Below are 19,117 nucleotides of genomic sequence, written 5' to 3' on the forward strand. Positions count from 1 at the left end.
GCTTCACTGGGAAGACTACAGCTCCTCCGCGCTCTCTGACCATATATCTATCATGCTTGTCCCCACATACCATCCCCCGCTGCGACGCTCCAAACCCACACAGAAGACCATTACTGTGTGGCCCAGTGACGGAGACGCTGTGCTGCAGGACTGCTTCGACTGCACCTCCTCTCTGAATGTCTGACTCGTTGTTCTTGCTGATGAGGCCAACAACAGTTGTGTCGTCAGCGAACTTGATGATGTGGTATGAGCTGTACTTTACAGTACAGTCATGAGTCAGCAGAGTGAACAGCAGTGGACTGAGCACACAGCCCTGGGGGTCTCGGGTGCTCAGTATGGTGGTGCTGTTTCCAATCCTGACTGATTGTGGTCTCTCAGTCAGGAAGTCCAAAACCCAGTTACAGAGGGAGGAGCTCAGGCCCAGCAAGTTCAGTTTTCTGATCAGGTGCTGAGGGATTGTGGTGTTGAATGCTGAACTGAAGTCGATGAACAGCATTCGAACATAGCAGTCTTTGTTGTCCAGGTGGGTGAGAGCCAGGTGGAGCGCAGTAGAGATGGCATCATCTGTTGATCTGTTTGGACGATGCGCAAACTGCAGAGGGTCCATTGAGGAGGTCATTGAAACTGGACAACAAGCTGTTAACTGGAGTCTCCAGACGTAATCATATTGTTCAATTCTGTCCAATCACATGTCAATTGCATAAATGTCAATTGCATAAATGCATAAATAACTGCTTGGATAAAGTCTGAAGGGTTCTCTCTCTTCCTCGACTGGCTTTAGTTTATTTCTCTCTTTTTCTCTTTATTTCTCTCTGGGTTGTGAATGTGTTGATCTATCAAGATTTTAGTACAATATGTGTTGACTCGATGATGTACTTTGTCTTTTCTAATATATATCCATTGGCGTAGGAACCGGGGGGGTTGGATATTAGAAACAGGTGGTTTTGTCCGCCCCCAAAAATGATATCGTTTCACTCAGATCAGCTGTACTTTTTATGAGGAGACAGACCGGACCAATCACGGAGCCGGTTCAGGTATTAAGTCCCGCCTCTCAGTAGAAACAGCCAATCAGCTTGCTGGTTTTGCGGCGCGCGGCGGAAGTGTGCGTTGGGGAAGCCCCTCCCCCTCACTGTGAGATTTAGCAGCGAGATTGGGACACGCAGCCGCTTCAGCTGATCTTAAAACAGATCTGGATATACGGAGATTTTTCTAAAAGAAAGGTAACGGTAGGCTAACCACTTCGACTGTGATTATGTTTCTGATAGCTGGTTAAAAACACACGTCTTTGAATCAGCACACAGATCAAAACCCACTGTGATTAATAAATTGCAGCTGTGTTAGTGAGTTACCTTAACTTTGGAATGAGCTAGATTGGGAGTCAAGGTTAAAGAAAAAAACAGCTATATATGTAATGTTCAACTTGACCTGTACCTGATCAGCTAATCACTATTTCACTATTAATTTAGGATTACAGGACTTACTCTAAGCTATAATGAACGAAAATACATTTAGCTAACTAGTTATCTAGAAGCTGGATGTAGTGGATAGCCAGAATGTAGTACAGTACTTTATGTTAGTAGTTTAAAGCAGTTTCTTAACCCTGATCACTGCCCTTAAAATTGTGTGTTTTCCAGCGGATTTATCTGATCAGCTAATAAACATTTCTTTATTGAGTTTACCTGTTCAAATCCCTTAGCTCCCTCTAGACCCTAAATTAATCATTATGTATATCCAGCAGTGTATTAGACACATCATACCACCACTTACTTTATTAAATGCCTTTAAAGCAGAGGAAGCTCTAGAATATGCAGAACAGTGTTAATATGCAGTAGAATATGTAAGAACAGGGCTGAGAAACAGTGCTGTAACGTGACTTCTGTTCATTTCTAGTTCACAGTAAGACCACATGTCCTGACGTTTATAAACATCTCTATGAAACGTAAAGTTACATTCTTTTACATAAACGGACACCATCTTAAGAAGAGCTCTTAGTAGGAAAAAAAAGTGCAGGAGAAAATGTAAATATATGACAGAATTATAATGCCAATTCATAATAATAAGAATAAGAATAATAATAAAAAAATCTATTATTATAAATATTAGGTGATAACTGATCATTTTTGTCATATGTATATAATTCAGACATTGTATGCATAATTTTTAACAGTAACTGTGACGGATGTGTACGTTGATAGCTAGTTGCCCCTCACTGACTATGTGCTCCGATCAGAGAACAGCTGCGACTTCAGGTGATATTGAGAGCTTTATTGATTTCCAGGTATTAAAGTGGCTTCTTCAATTAAGTGTTGCATACATATTCAATGATACAGAATTTGTGTGCATTACAGAGTGAGTATGTTTGGGTGTGTGTGTGTGTGAGAGTTTGTGTGGTTGTGTGGTCTCTGTAACAAACATATACAGAGAGATTGTGGTGGAAAATAATGACAGGATGAAAGAAACTGCAGAGTCTCTGAGTCTTGATCAGAATGAGTAACAAGATTTATTGAGAAGACACGCGTACGAATACAGAGTGATCTCCTGCCTTGCAAGAGTGCCACGCTCTCTTTATACCTTAGATCCTCCCAACCCTTACTGTCTTACTTTCCCAATTATGGGCACAGTGCCACCATTGTGACACGTCAACTTCTTCTGACAGGTGGTATGACATAATCCCTTAGTGAGCATATCAGGCTGGTTCTCAAAACGCCCTGGCCTTCTGCAAGCAGAAGGAAAAATGACCCTGGCGCCAGAATTGTAGACAGAAACAACCGTGACGTGCATTTCTTAGCACACACACACACATAGACAGACACTGCTTTCCCCAGATAGAAAAACTCTCACTCAGCATCTTAGATATGCTCACTGAGGGAAGAATGTTAAGTTCAGTTTACTGAGTACACATTATCATCGCATGGAACAAAAAGTAATATCAATCATTTCAATAAACACCTTCCATCACAAGATAATTAGAAATTGTATAAACCCAATTCTACATTATATTCAATTATGCAAACATGCAGTAATAATATCAAAACACACATCAAGTTACATAAACAATATATATATAATAACGTAATTGCACCAAAGTAACATTAATGTGACAAGAAAACCAAATTACTGCAAGTGGCTAGTAATATCAAATAATATAAGTGAAATCTAGGCACTCATAGGGTTAAATAAGAGAAAATTCAAGTGCAGTACCTATAGTAGCCAACGGGTGGCGCTTCAAAGACACAAATGACAGAAGCGGTATTGCCTGTCTAGCCTGTTCACGTGAACAACACATGGCGCCATAGGTAGGCTACAGCAAATACAATATTTAGAAGCTAAATAATGCCTCAAACAGCCACAGAACGGTGGAAATAACACCACAGGTAGAAAATACCGCTAAAGCACTCTCAAACCCAACTATTCATGTAACTTTAACCCCAAAGTAAGCATTTAGCAATGCATTTAAGGAATAGATCATTTTCCCATTGAAATGAATGGGAGCTCGCGGTAAACTTAAAGTTACCCGGTTACTGGACTAAACAGCATGTAAATAACACAAGCAGATGACACAACATAAATACAGGTCAAAACAAAGTACTTACATTGTCATCAACGCACACATACACACAAAAAGGGGGTACTACTATTTCAACAAGATGCTGGAGCAAACGGCAAGTGTCTGCCAGCCAAGCACACTGAAACTTAAAGTCATGCATGCACGCAAGTGTGTGGTACGTCGCTGACGTCACCGCGCTGACTCCAGCAGGGAGTTTTCCACAGTAACTGTAACGTGGAGTAACATGTTTAGGTTGTAAAATCACCTTATAATAATAATTTACTTTTAATTAGTCATTAATTAGTAATTTCCACAAATGTTGTTCTAGGAACCCCCCCCCCCCCCAAAACCTAACCCTAGCCCGCTCCTACGCCCTTGTATATATCTATTCGTTTTTGTTCCTTTTATCTATATCTTTAATGCTGAAACTATTTTTTCCAGTAAACTTTAATATATTTTAAATTCTAAGCTCTGACTCATTGGTCATCTTTTCATGTTCTGGGATTTCTCACATTCGAGTTTTATGTAAGTCATGCTGTGGTAAATTACCCTACAGTTCATTAACTCATTAATAATTAAACATTTATGATTGACTGCATCTGTTGACTACATGATAAGCTGAGAGATCCAGTGTTCTGTCGAGTTGTGCTACCCTTTTGTGTATATTTAAAGGTAAAAATACAAAAGTAGCACTAACTCTCAGGTCCATAACTGAGAAAATCAGAACGGCTGTTTCTGTACTGACACCTTTTCCCAAGATCTTCTTGAAGTAAATGGAAGGTTGTGCGTTTTTTTGCAAAACTTTGTACATGAATCCATCCTCCACCACAACAAAACTCTGCCAATGTCCAGAGACTAAATTAGCATCAGCGTGACCAAACACACTGCTCCAAAGAATCTCTAGAGAGGACGATACCCATTTAAGAATCTCTTGCAGGTTTGCCGGGTCACACCCAAGTGAATCCAAAATGAATGTATTGATATGAAACAATTAAAAACAACTAATTAGATGTAGAAAAATGTAATTTTACAAAATACTTTCCAAAATCAATGAAATGCCCTGGCCATGTGGATAGTTGCTATTTTTAATTCATCATTCACCCCCATTGATTGAGGCCTTCTTAATTAGCAGCACTTGTGTCCCCATTTTAAACTGTCTGGGTGGAAACAACGCCACGCATCTCTACCAAGCAATTAAAAAAATGATATTCAGATAATTTTATATTATTTTGTATTATGTTGTATTTAATCAGTGCTAAGCGTTATATACACAGAACAATAACAGCAAAATAGCCCCACTTATTTCCAAAACAGTTTAATATTATGGTTTGTTCTTCCAATCAATCAACAAATAACATTTTTGCATATGGATTGTTGAATCATGGGTAATACAATAAATTTCGGGAAACATAATGAATAAAAATAGTATAAACATGTTATTTTCTATGTTTGTGTCAAGTCTGTCTGTAGGCAATTTTGTTCCTTCCACACTGAGCTCCAACGGAGGTTTGCAGTCTAACAACTACGCTACCCAGAACGCACCACACTCTGACAGCACACACACACCTACTCACGTGATTACCTCAGGGTATTTAAGGACGCTTCACCTTCACACAGGTTCCGCGTATTGCCTGGTTTCTACCACTTTACAAAGCATTTTCTACTCTGTGTTTGTTTTTTCGTGTATGACCTTGCTCTTTGTTTTTTCGACGCCGATTTCTGCCTGTACCTCTGATTGTGGATTTACTGCGTTTGACCTGGACTGTTTAACGTTTCCGATTATTGGATTTTCTTTGATGCTGGCTTCCTCGTGTTTGAACTCTGGAGCGTTTATGGTAAATGGTTATTCCTATGTGGATTCTGTTTACTGGTGCTCTGATTTGTTTTGTACGACTACCCTTTTCTCTGCCCAGTGATTTAATAAACAACCCATTTTAACTGTATCCGCGAGTGTCTGTATTCTGTGCACACCATGACAGTTTGTGCTCTTTTCATTACACAGAATGTTTTCACGGCCGCCGACGCCCTACAAGAAGGAGTCTCCCATCCGGGTGAAGTGTATAACCAAAGTCCTGGTGCCCCGGGCAGAGGGTTGGCAGGTGGTGGATGGCGCGGTTGTAGCTACTGCAACTAAGTAAGTGGCTACGTGTGCGCTCTCTGATGGGCAACAATGCATTGTCGCCCATCTGAAAAATGGATTGTTCATTAATTGATGGACAGTCCTACATTATTAAGAATTTCAATCTAACTACTCGCTATGGGGAGATGAAGCTATTCTTCACCTCTTCTACTGTAGTTTAAATCTGCAAGTCTTCCTGTGACCACTGACTTAGAGGCATGGTGGGACGTCGCTGTCCGCTACCTCTCCATTAAGTTTGAGGAGCCAGGGAATGGCGAACAGTTTTACACAGTGGAGAGCAACGTCATTCGGGTAAGTGCTGTGCAGAGAGGTGGTAGTCCCATATGTTAGTGACAGTGCGACAATACTTAAGGCTGGACAATAATTCAATACTTTAAAATCACTGATTGTCTCCAATAATGTTTTTGTAATTTTTAAACGAATATATGCTTATAAAATATTGGCCTGGAGTTCTAAGTTCTAAACAAGGATCCTCCAACTAAAAAATATTCTTAAGTTGCATTTAATATTTAATATTTATTTGCATTTAATATAAAACTGACCTAATGAAAATACTACAATTGTAATTTTAAACTAGATAAATTACACTGAATAATAATGAATAGTAATGAGTAATTCATTATTCCACTAATTTTCAGTTGTGTTTTTATGTTTTAGTTGAGTGCAACTCAATTAAAAACAACGAAAGATGGGTCTGTGCTGGTGCAGGACATCTCATTGCAGTGTGCAGACCAACAGTATGATGTCACTCTGTGGAGGGAGTCGGCCACAGAGGGAATATGATTGGGACAGCCAATTATCCTCACGCACCTTAAGATGAAGGTGCAGGAGGGTAAATTTAATTCAACCTCCCAAACTACGGTCAAGGTAATTTTTTATATTATTAATGTTGTACTTGTCATTATTATTAACTATATATAAACACAGACATGTACTGTGTTTTTGTTGTGTAGAAGGGGACATTATTATTATCACCATTATTATTATTATTATTATTATTTTTATTTGTGGGTAGCACCTTTCGCATAGAAGCATTGTAAGTGTAAAAGAACCTGAGTTAAAGTTAATTCAGTTTCAGAATTTCAATTAAATAAAAGTTTATTATTTATTTACAAGGGCGTAGGAGCGGGTTTGTTATGGGGGGTGTGGGGGGGGGGGGGGGTACATTTGCTAATTTGAGCCAAAGTCCACCCTATAGTATAGTGTCATAGAACAACATTTGTGGAATTACTTTTAATCACAAATAATCATTTTTTTCTGCATTATGTTTATTATTAGTTACATCCAAGTAAAGGTGACTTTACAACCTAAACATGTTACTCCACATTACATTTACACACACACACATATATATGCAGTTTTCAGACCTAAAATAATTCAAAATATTATAGATTATATTCAAGAGGTTAAATATTAAATGATATATTTATATATATATATATATATATATATATATATATATATAAAATTAATTAATTTATGCACCTATTAATATGCCATACCATATGTCTGTCTTTGTTAAAGAGCATAATTTAAAGTATTTCAGCATGAAAGCAGGTATTTGTAATGTGTTAAACGTCCTGAATCATTACTACATCTCTGCTGTTTGTAACAAATCAAACCGTGTGTAAATCGGGTAAAAGTTGGTAGAGTTGTGAATATTATAGGTTTATTAAACTCCTTCCTCAGTGTAAATTAATCCACTGGGGGGTGCAGGGTTACCCAATCCAAAATGGCGGCCACGCTGAAACGTCAGCTCCAATAGACCAATAGACGACCACCTTTCGACATGCCCACTACTCCGAGCTGCAGAGACCCATGTCTCAGGACAGCAGCAAAAGTTTCAAGAGGAGCGCGGTTTCCGCCATGTTGTTTTCAATTAAATTTATTACCAAATTATGTGTAAAATGAATTACTAGTGTTGAAACAAATGTTATATAAAATATATATTATTTATATGGCTTTATTTTTACAAAAATAAATAATGAAATACAAAAACAAAGGCCCATCTCAAGTAAACAAACAGGTCCAATGTATATGTGTATATTATTTTCTAATGTGCAACTCTATACAGTGAAATAAACAGCACTGAACACCATCAACAAAGTGTCACTCAACAAAAAAAAAATAAAAATTGTTCAAATAAAAAAAAACAAGCATCCAGGTGATGTTTTTTGAAAACTTTAGCAAAGATTGACATAAAAAGGAGCTCATGTTTGAGGGTTTGATTGGTTTCTGTTATGATCTGCCCTGTTGTGGAAGAAGGAGCTGATGTTGCTACAAAACACAGTTTATGTGAGGTCACATGTGTAAGGTGTGGGTAGATCAAGCACTTCAATTTTGAATGCTCTTTTTGTCAATCAGAACGTGAATCATCTTTTTTTATGTTCCATTGTATCTTAATTCTGGCAAGACTTTTCTTCTTTCTTTTTAAAGAAAACTAAAATCTCTGTAAATGTGAACCTTGGTGATATATATGTTTTTTTTTCCTACACTGATCTTTATTTTAAGTATATTATTAATATTATTATTTTATTGAGTAAATACTACTATCATCATTGTAAATACTTGATTTGATATCTTCTTACTGGACTTTACTCCACTTTTGAAATCCTTTAGAGATTGCTAATAATAAGAAATGTCTAAAAACTGTAAGAGTTTATGAGGAGCTTTCACTGTTGCCTCTTGTTAGTATTTCTATATTTCTATCATTAGTTTTCTTCCTAATGTATATTTTATGATGTCTTCTATTGTGGTTTATTTGTATCATCGTAAAACTTTAATTTATACATTTATATTATATTATACCCATCACTACTAATAACTACAGTGCCGTAGTTTAACACTTTATTGTTGTGCTGTTGTACCAGAAAAGAATGTAGACTGTTAAAACTTACTCCTATCAGCATGTTCTGTGTTACAGGAACCAGAGTCACTGAAGATCAAAGAGGAGATGGAGATTGTGGGAATCTCCACAAAAGGCGATGAGACTGTTCTCCTCAGTGACACCATGGAGGAGTTCAGTGTACCCGCCACTGTGTGGAGTGGTGACGTTAAAAGTAACTGTTGTGAGGGAAGGGGAGGTCATTTTAAACATTGAAAGCCCACTTTTTAATGTTGTGGTAATTTGACAAGTTTTTGTGTTGTGTTTGTAATATTTCTTAGCATGTTCTGTTAGGGTTTTTTGGGGGGTGAGGTTGTATGTGTTTGTGTTTTTGATTTTTGATTGTTTATGTGTGTGTTGTGTTTAAACTAATTCAAAATAAAATGTGTTTAATTGTTTTTATACCCGTCTTTTGAATTTAAACACATTTCAATTAAGCTTACTATCCTTTCCTGCTAAAACAAATATTCTATGGTTTTTATATTTTTCTGCTGGTTTTGTGGTGTTTTGCAGTGTTCTTCTAAAGGTTTTTATTAAAATGTAAAAGTCTATTTAAGCCCTTTTAAACCCTTTGAAAGTATTTTTTCTAAATGGGCATTTTTCAGAAAGACATGTGCTTGTGGTTTATGATCATAACAGTTTCTGCTTTTAAGAGTTTACACTGCTGGGCTGAAGCTATACTAAACCATAAAGAGGCATATCTGTGCTGCAGGAGGGTAAATTTAATTCAACCTCCCAAACTACGGTCAAGGTAATTTTTTATATTATTAATGTTGTTCTTGTCATTATTATTAACTATATATAAACACAGACATGTACTGTGTTTTTGTTGTGTAGAAGGGGACATTATTATTATCACCATTATTATTATTATTATTATTATTTTTATTTGTGGGTAGCACCTTTCGCATAGAAGCATTGTAAGTGTAAAAGAACCTGAGTTAAAGTTAATTCAGTTTCAGAATTTCAATTAAATAAAAGTTTATTATTTATTTACAAGGGCGTAGGAGCGGGTTTGTTATGGGGGGTGTGGGGGGGGGGGGGGGGGTACATTTGCTAATGTGAGCCAAAGTCCACCCTATAGTATAGTGTCATAGAACAACATTTGTGGAATTACTTTTAATCACAAATAATCATTTTTTTCTGCATTATGTTTATTATTAGTTACATCCAAGTAAAGGTGACTTTACAACCTAAACATGTTACTCCACATTACATTCACACACACACACACACATATATGCAGTTTTCAGACCTAAAATAATGCAAAAAATTATAGATTATATTCAAGAGGTTAAATATTAAATGATATATTTATATATATATATATATATAAAATTAATTAATTTATGCACCTATTAATATGCCATACCATATGTCTGTCTTTGTTAAAGAGCATAATTTAAAGTATTTCAGCATGAAAGCAGGTATTTGTAATGTGTTAAACGTCCTGAATCATTACTACATCTCTGCTGTTTGTAACAAATCAAACCGTGTGTAAATCGGGTAAAAGTTGGTAGAGTTGTGAATATTATAGGTTTATTAAACTCCTTCCTCAGTGTAAATTAATCCACTGGGGGGTGCAGGGTTACCCAATCCAAAATGGCGGCCACGCTGAAACGTCAGCTCCAATAGACCAATAGACGACCACCTTTCGACATGCCCACTACTCCGAGCTGCAGAGACCCATGTCTCAGGACAGCAGCAAAAGTTTCAAGAGGAGCGCGGTTTCCGCCATGTTGTTGTCAATTCAGTTTATGAAGCTATACTAAACCATAAAGAGGCATATCTGTGCTGCACCACCATTTATTCAAAAGTATTTGGATATTAGCATTTAACCAAAAGTTTTAGAACACAGCTCAATCAGACAAAAGTATTGGCATTCCACCATTTAGCCACAGGCAGTAGCTTTTATACTGTTTGTAACAAAACAAACGATAGTGTGATATAAACTTCGTCCAACACTGTAATGGATGATTTACACTTATGTATGTACAGGCTCACAAATCTATTTCTTTATTTTAATAAAAAAAAAAAGAAAGAAAAATCCGCCCAGTCTCATCTGACTCGGAAGCTAAGCAGTGTTTAGTCTGGTTAGTACTCTGGGAACTTGTATGAATAGTCTTGCAAAGCCTACTGCCAGCCACACCGGAACCTTTCTATTGATGAACGCATGGTGGCCAACAAGGCAGGAATCGGGATGAAACCGTACATGAAGGACAAGCCCACAAAGTGGGGATACAAGCTCCTCATCCTGGCTGACATCTCCCGTGACTACACATGCAACTTCAGTGTCTATGTGGGGAAGGCAAGTAAACCATCAGGAAATGGCCTGAGCTTCGACACTGTTATCAGTCTTCTCTGGGCACAGGGTACACGGTGTACGTTGACAACTTTTACACCAGCTCACTGCTCTTTCATCACCTGCATAGAATTGGTTTAGGGGCCTGTGGAACCAACTGTGAGACCAGAATAGGCTTCCCAAAAACAAGTCAATGCCCTGCCTTAAAAAAAGTGGACCGTGGTGACATACAATGGATCAGGGATGGCCCACTGCTGTTTGTGAAGTGAAGGGACACACGAGGAATCACAATGTGCTCCGCTGTCCGCAAAGCTTACAGTCTGTGCAGCAGGCAGTCTGTGCAGCGTCATGTCAGAAGAAAAAATGGAACGTGATCTACCAAGCAGATCCCTGTGCCGGAACCTGTGAAGGCGTACAACAAGTTCATGGGGGAAGTTGACTTGTCTGGTGCTCTCAAAGTACTATTCTGTGACACAGAATACCAGGGGCCTCATGTACTGAATATATATACCATATTTCACGCTCACGGTCAGATGTACTAAATTTACTTGAACGTGAGAAAGTGCGTTCCCCCACGGCACTTTCGTTTCGGGCGTACGCTTTTTTTTTTGTGCGTATATATTGTGTTTTTGTCATTTGGCGACACTTAGAGGCGATGCATTGAAATTACATCTAATAAGGTATCCTTTATGCACACATTGTAGTAAGCATTATTGGGTAAAAAAAATACAAATAATTAGACAATTTCATTGGCTTGCATAAATAATCATTTAACGTGTTTCCACTTAGCCTAGATTCTATAAAGATGCATAAAAGTTTGCGCTGGAGTTGTTGGAGTTGGCAACGTTGGCATTATTGGAAAATATTGCTAATGGCCAAATTAATTGAGAACGCATTTTCCGTGACCATTATGTTTTTTGGCCCATGATGATGACTGGCTTATAAACCGTTTTAGATTTCCAAAAGCATAAGAGGATAAGAAAACAAGCAGAGAGCGTGACGGGTGGCTTCTTGGTAACTCATTTAAAGCATTTAAATGAAAGCATTTATTATCCAGCTTAGAATAATACAATTTAAAACATGGGTAATTAAACGCTATGTGTATATAATATTAATATTAATAATAATTATTAATTAATAATTATTATTCTAACATTATACTCTGCGTACTTGAGTGAGGAGTCGTGGCAGGTGTGAGGTTTTCGTGCATTTGCGCTTGATTTCAAGTTGATTGCGATGTACTAAGAGAGAGTACGTGGGATTTTGTCTACGCAGTTTGATAAATCCGGATTTTTTTGTGCGTACGGAACTTTTCAGGTCTGAGCGTACGGAACATTTTAGTAGGAAGTCTACGCAAGTCTTAGTACATGAGGCCCCAGGGGTTGACATTGCCATGGTGAACAGCTTCATCACCAGCATCCATACACACATATTGTAAACCCCAATAATAACAGGTGTTTTTTTTTTTAGCTCTGCAAACTCAAGTAACCCCTCCCTTTCCAGTCCTCTCTGTAGAGATTATCCAGGTGAATCATAACAGATCCAATTGAACAAAACACTATCACCTAAACCTCATTGTAATTTTTTTGTTTACTTTACAATACAAAGTTTAAACTTTTCTATATTTCTGGTCTGCAACAATCTGCCCTCTTTTCAAGACTGTCAAATCTGTTTATCGTGTACATATTTTGAATGTCTTGTTTTTTTTTAAATAAAATATATACTAAATATACCAAATATACATATATAGTGGATGCACTTGGTGAGCAGCAGTCCTTCCACATTGGTGACCAAGTCTTGCACATTATTTTGAACTGAAAGGCATATTAATGACTTCATTGGTTGGTTGATGCAGTTTGACAGAGTTGAAGTCTCTTTTCGTGGAAGAAGAGCCGTGGGAATTAAAGGCATTCGTGACCAGGCTGTGGTGGGACATGCTTCTAAAGCAGACCTGGGCATTGTAAGGCCAGCGGGCCACAACCGGCCCGCTGACTATGAGATGATGATGATAAATTATAAGGGAATAGTTAAATATGTCGCGCTGTCTGCACCAAAAACTTTTGTGCACGTCTAAGCGATAGATAGATGAAATGAACAGAACTAAACGGTGCAGGCCTGGTTCGGAGCTTAATGTCCGCTTTACTCTAACGAGCAGAAATAAGAGTTTCAGATTTACCTCAGATTCAGTGAATATGAGCGGGAGCAGAGCGCGGGGTCCTGCAGCACGGAGCGTTTTCCCTCAGAGGAACTCTGATCCACGCGGGGACTCAGAGCGCTCTCTGGTTAGCAGTGTTAGCGGTTCTGGTGTTCAGTGGAGGCGGAGAGAGCGCGAGTCAGTCCGGGGAACAGTCTGTCGGAGCGGCGCTGCAGCGGAGAGTTCACGGCTAGCGCAGAGCAGCTAATACGAGGCTAAACACAGCTAGCCGAGCTGGCTAAGCTAACAGTGCTAACAGAACTTCACTTATAGAGAGATTATCCCAGCTTTATCCACCAGCACACTCTCAGTATGGACTTCAGTGTCCTTAAAATTACCGGTTAGTTTAATTAATACTGATTATTAGTGAATTTAGTTCAGCCTGTGAGGAACTTTTTCCTCCTCGCCTCTCCCGCGCTGCTACTCCCGCATCTCCGCTGTTCTCTCTCGTCCCGTGGGCGGGCCCCTTCCAATCTGGTACTCCACCCTCACCTGTACACTAATCCCTCAGTAGATCCCTTAATCACTTTTGAGGGACCTTCTTGCAAAAATATATATAAAATATATAAAAATATGTACTCTGTACTGCTTTTCTTTTCTTTTTAAACTATTTACACAAACACAATGACTATTTTGAACATGTTTAGTACTCTTTTAAACCATCACTATGCATGTATAATACTTTATTTATTACTGTATTTATTAGTGTATCTATTTTAGAACTAGGGAGTTTTACATTTTTTAGCCGGGGCTACATGAGGAATACGCGAAAGGGGCGTATCCCATACTGAGATACTGAATAAATGCTTAAAAGAGAACACAAATTACATTTAAGAAAAAAATATGCAAGAAATAAAACAAATTTACCGGACGTGAAACACTTTTACTAGAACTGAAACACATTGGTCAGTAAAAGAGCAAATGCTGTATTTGGATATTTAGCTAAGCTAGCTACCAATTATAATAGTCAGTAAAACAGGAAATACTGTTGTTTGGACATTTAGCTAGGCTAGCTACAAATAATAATGTTCAGTAAATCAGCAAATTGCGTATTTGAACATTTAGCAAGCTAGCGAACAATAATAATATTCATTAAAACAGCAAATGCTACATTTGTACATTTAGCTAGGCTAGCTACCAATAATAATAGTCAGTAAAACATGAAATGCCTTGTTTATACATTTGGTCAGTAAAATAGCAAATGCTGTATTTGGATATTTAGCTAAGCTAGCTACCAATTATAATAGTCAGTAAAACAGGAAATACTGTTGTTTGGACATTTACCTACACTAGCTACCAATAACAATGGTCAATAACTCAAATGTAGAATTTGGTAATTAAGTGTAGTTGGTGAATGACTATGCTCTTTAAAAAAACAAAACAACACAACCCACAAGCACTCACAATAAAGAACTTTATAAACATATGAATACAAGTTAAACCCATGTTACTCTACCTTTGGAAGTAATTGTATATTTAACCCTTTTAAGCCTGAACCATTAAAAAAATATATTTTTCTGAATTTCAATCTTAAATTGACTATTGTTACACTCAACACAAATCCATTTTACACTGGCTTTCTCTGTTGGGCACCTTTGAGTATTTAACAAATAATAACATGAGACAATCTCAGGCCTATAGGTTTCATGTCCAACATATGTTGAGAAAACACAATGAGATTGCAGATCTGCAATCTAAAAGCCGTTTATTAAAACACACAGATGAGTAAATATAGAGGTGAAGCAATACAAAGATAATAGTTTGTAGTGGATAAAAACAATTAAGAAACTACATGATTTGGATATTCTTAGTAAATTTTGGAGATCAAAAAACCTTAAGCAACATATAATATTAAATAAGGAAAAGATAAGAGAGCATAAAACTTGAGTAATACAACAACCAAATATCCATCTATATCCCTCTATGGTTACAGATTTTTAATCAGAACGAACCATAGACAAATGAGAACACCATCAGAGGGAATGAATGAGCCTGCAACCTCACTGCACTACACAAGCCTGGAGGAGGTTGATTTCAGTATGAGAACTACAGCTTGAGCGTTTTATTTAACCTCTGGAAAGGATTTTGTTGGCCTCTCTGCGGGTCTGGATGCTCCTCCAGTCCACACGGCAGTACCCGGAACAGTGTCGTCTCTCTCTGTGGCTCTGGGTCTCACTTTTGGGAACACACTCTGGAGTTCCTCAGCTGGTGTTTTCACTTCTTCTTTCATGCAGATGGGCCTAGTGGTAGTGGAAAAGACTTACGATTTGCACTTTTAATTGCCTTCAAACTGAACTAAGATGGAGTTTTCTCTCCTGTGTGAATGCGCTGGTGTTTTTTGAGTTTACTCTGTTGAGTAAAACTCTTCCCACAATCTGAGCAATAAAACGGTTTCTCTCCTGTGTGAATGCGCTGGTGTTTTCGAAGATTACTCTGTTGAGTAAAACTCTTCCAACAGTCTGAGCAGTGATACGGTTTCTCTCCTGTGTGAATGCGCTGGTGTATTTGGAGAGTACTCTGTTGAGTAAAACTCTTCCCACAGTCTGAGCAGTAATACGGTTTCTCTCCTGTGTGAATGCGCTGGTGTATTTGGAGAGTACTCTGTAGAGTAAAACTCTTCCCACAGTCTGAGCAGTAATTCGGTTTCTCTCCTGTGTGAATGCGCTGGTGTTTTTTGAAACTACTCTGTTCAGTAAAACTCTTCCCACAGTCTGAGCAGTAATACGGTTTCTCTCCTGTGTGAATGCGCTGGTGATTTTTGAGATTACTCTGTGTAGTAAAACTCTTCCCACAGTCTGAGCAGTGATACAGTTTCTCTCCTGTGTGAATGCGCTGGTGATTTTTGAGATGATTCTGTTGATTAAAACTCTTTCCACAGTCTGAGCAGCAATATGGTTTCTCTCCTGTGTGAATGTGCTGGTGAATTTTGAGATGACTCTGTGTAGTAAATTTCTTTCCACAGTCTGAGCAGTGATACGGTTTCTCTCCTGTGTGAATGCGCTGGTGATTTTTGAGATTACTCTGATGATTAAAACTCTTCCCACAGTCTGAGCAGTGATACAGTTTCTCTCCTGTGTGAATGCGCTGGTGTTTTTTGAGATTACTCTGTTTAGTAAAACTCTTGACAGAGTGCTGATGTTTCTCCATGTTGGGACTTGGCTTCAATTGTCTGTTAAATGTAGCAAACTGTTTCTGTGTGTTCTGGAGATTCTTCTGGACGGCTTTTGCTTCACCTCTTTCAGCAGTTTCACATTGCTCTTAGTTAAATATCCTGGTTGTTGGTGATGAATTTCAGGAGAATATTTTAATTTCTGGAAAAAAACAAAGAAAAATGCCATTAAATATTAAAATAAAAGCAGGTCAATTAACTGAAGAGAACTGCCTAAATCAGTTACACTATACTGATAAAACTACTGGTACATCTTCATTTACCATAAAAGCTTCTGTCCCAGTCGAAGTCCATAGTGTAAGGGAGTGCTGGTGGTCCTCCAGCCACTAGAAGGAGGCCACCTTTTGTCACTCATAATAATCAGTCTGACACCTGTTTAGTGCCTTTATAAGGACTGAATAGAATAATAGAATAGAATAGTCCGATTGAGGCCATTTCAAATATTTCTATCCAATTGGATGAGGTGGACAATCCTATAAATAATCCGATACGAAGAAGAATAACAGCCTTGTAAACACCTGTACCCGATTACATCCCCAATCAGAATGTTTAAGTATGTTTGCGCATGTACCACAGCGTTTTAGGGCCACTCTTAAAAAATAATAATAATAAAACCGTTGACTTTGAGATTAAAGTTTATTAGGAGAGGAGATATATTTGTATTATTTTAGGTAAATTTAACTTTTACCACTTTAGCTGCAGTTTAGGAGCGGAGCAGAGGGAAACAAGCACTCATGAGCTGTTAAATAATCACCATCAGTTATCAGATGCTGATTATTAATGCTGTAGTGTTACTGTTACTAGGGCTGGGGCGACGCGTCGACATAATCGACGTCATCGATTACGAAAATACATCGATTTGCATAACGTGCGTCGGCGCGTCGTAAACATGGCGGCGCCTGTGGAGAGCATTAGAGGTTAGATCGGGCCCAAAAATTCCGAACCGACCCAGCCCGAGCCCGTGCACGTTCTGCTCTAGCCCGACCCGACCTGAACCATAAACTGGCTGTTTTCGGGCTGTTTGAATGAGCGAAATATGATCAGAATTATGTTAATTAACACGGTAACATAGAAGCATAGAACTATTATTTAATTAAAATGATTTTTAAGAACAGCTAAACACAGTTCTGCAAGTCAAACGCGGAGGAGTTCACGTGCAAGAGAGAGAGAGAGAGAGACACACACACAAACAGAGAGAGAGAGATTTGCGTGTTCTGGTGAGAGCTACTCACAGGTGAAGGTTTTCTTTTATCTCCTCGTGTTCATATTCTAGTCCCATACATAATTCTACAGCTCCCTCAGTGTTTTCTGTCGTATTTTGCGGCTAGCGCGAGCGCTTACAACTGACACCGCGGACCGCGGGGTGCCGCCGCGCTTGTGCCGAATCCGACTCCCTGCTGAATCAGACTACCACTTCGCGGACAGAATCGGCACAACACCCCCGCTGTAGAACTGCGGTAGTGAAAACAGCGCTTATAAATAAATTAGTTTAGTTTCACTTTCAGTTTTCATTATTTTCGTTTTTTTTTTTTTTATAAAAATATAATTAAAAAACAGACGCCTACATCTCTGACTATTTTCTGGAGCCCGGGTCATGTCTGGTTCGGGCAGAGAATGTAAGCTCTAGAGCAGCGTTTCTCAACCTTTTTTCTATCACGTCACCCTTTAAATATTTGCGAGATGTCAAGGCACCCCAGTTTACGGGGTGGGGGGGGGGGGTGGGGTTGGTGTGCTGGCGCAGTACTTCAGGTGAGAACAGGGGGGGGGGGGGTGCTGGCGCAGTACTTCAGGTGAGAACGAGGGGTGTTGCTGGCGGAATATGAAATAAAATAGCGCGTCACAATTAGCGCGATTAGTGCTGCCTGTGAATTGGGACACACCTCGACACGAGCTGACTCTGGAAAGGAAATATGCACGTGAGGCGCAATATTTTGACGGCACCCCCGATGGTGCCGTGGCACCCTGGTTGAGAAACACTGCTCTAGAGAGCATGGACTCCGGAGAGCAATCTCCAGCTACAAAAAAAACGCCAGCGGGCATCTAAAGTTTGGGAGCATTTCACGCAAAAGGGCAACAATGTGGTCCTCTGCCATACGTGCAAAAGGAGCACTTGAAGCGCAAACATCCAGGAGCACTATGTCAACAGGGTCACACAGTAAGTTACCGTTTACATCAGGGTCTCCGCGGGTGTCCTTAAAAAGACTTAAGGCTGTCTACCAAAGGTTTTAAACCTGCCACAGGCAGAAATTATACAGTTTTGGTTTATATTTGTGCATGGCATTTCGCAGTTTCCAGAAACAGCAGCATTATTCATAAGTTCAGGTGTTTAGCTAAGCTAGCTGCCTTAAGTTATTTTAGCTAGCGCCGTCGGCGCTGCGGTGTCACACCGTTTTCTGTCACCGTCGGAATTTTGTGACCAGTGCTCACGGTTATGAGCGTTCATTGGCAAAACGGAAGCTTTCTATACCTACACCTTCACCCTCAGCCCTAAACTGAACCGTTTTGGCCAGTCGGGGTAAACATTAGAAACGAACACGTTTCGAATCGGCCAGTGCACCGGTCTGCTGAGAACTACTTGCCCGTGGTCACAAAATCTAGCGGTCACAGAAAACAGTGCAACACACGGTTGTGGTGTATGGGAGCTTATCCATTTTTAGCGTTATAGATCTAAACGTGTTGTACATGTAAGTGATTATAAGTGTGGGGTTTGGTTAGAGCTGGGCGATATGGGAAAAAATCTTATCACGATATAGTTTTCCATATCAGTCGATATCGATATGTATCACGATATAAATCAAATCACTTTGTGTCACACTTAAAGGTTTGTTTTTATTAGTGAGAGAATAAGGGAGTGATGGAAGTTTTATCACAATATTTTTTT

General features: G+C 38.8%; 3 protein-coding genes across 9 annotated transcripts in view; 2 read left to right on the forward strand and 1 right to left on the reverse strand.

Annotated features, from left to right (window-relative positions):
- The window catches only part of LOC111196651 (zinc finger protein 850-like), a 491,117-nt gene that overhangs the window by 304,361 nt on the left and 167,639 nt on the right, over positions 1–19,117 (forward strand). The gene's annotated exons all lie outside the window — the stretch shown is intronic.
- Positions 1–19,117, forward strand: part of LOC125801483 (zinc finger protein 239-like) — a 225,484-nt gene that overhangs the window by 35,747 nt on the left and 170,620 nt on the right. The window lies entirely within an intron of this gene.
- LOC125801444 (zinc finger protein 239-like) lies at positions 14,465–16,378 on the reverse strand. The gene has a single exon (XM_049478192.1). The coding sequence runs from the start codon at positions 16,212–16,214 to the stop codon at positions 15,363–15,365; it is 852 nt and encodes a 283-aa protein (XP_049334149.1). The 5' UTR covers positions 16,215–16,378; the 3' UTR covers positions 14,465–15,362.

This window comes from Astyanax mexicanus, chromosome 4 (assembly GCF_023375975.1).
Source record: "Astyanax mexicanus isolate ESR-SI-001 chromosome 4, AstMex3_surface, whole genome shotgun sequence".
Taxonomy (NCBI): domain Eukaryota; kingdom Metazoa; phylum Chordata; class Actinopteri; order Characiformes; family Acestrorhamphidae; genus Astyanax; species Astyanax mexicanus.

Coding starts and splice junctions, on each gene's coding strand:
- LOC125801444 (XM_049478192.1), bottom strand. CDS start 16,214: ATGGAGAAACATCAGCACTCTGTCAAGAGTTTTACTAAACAGAGTAAT.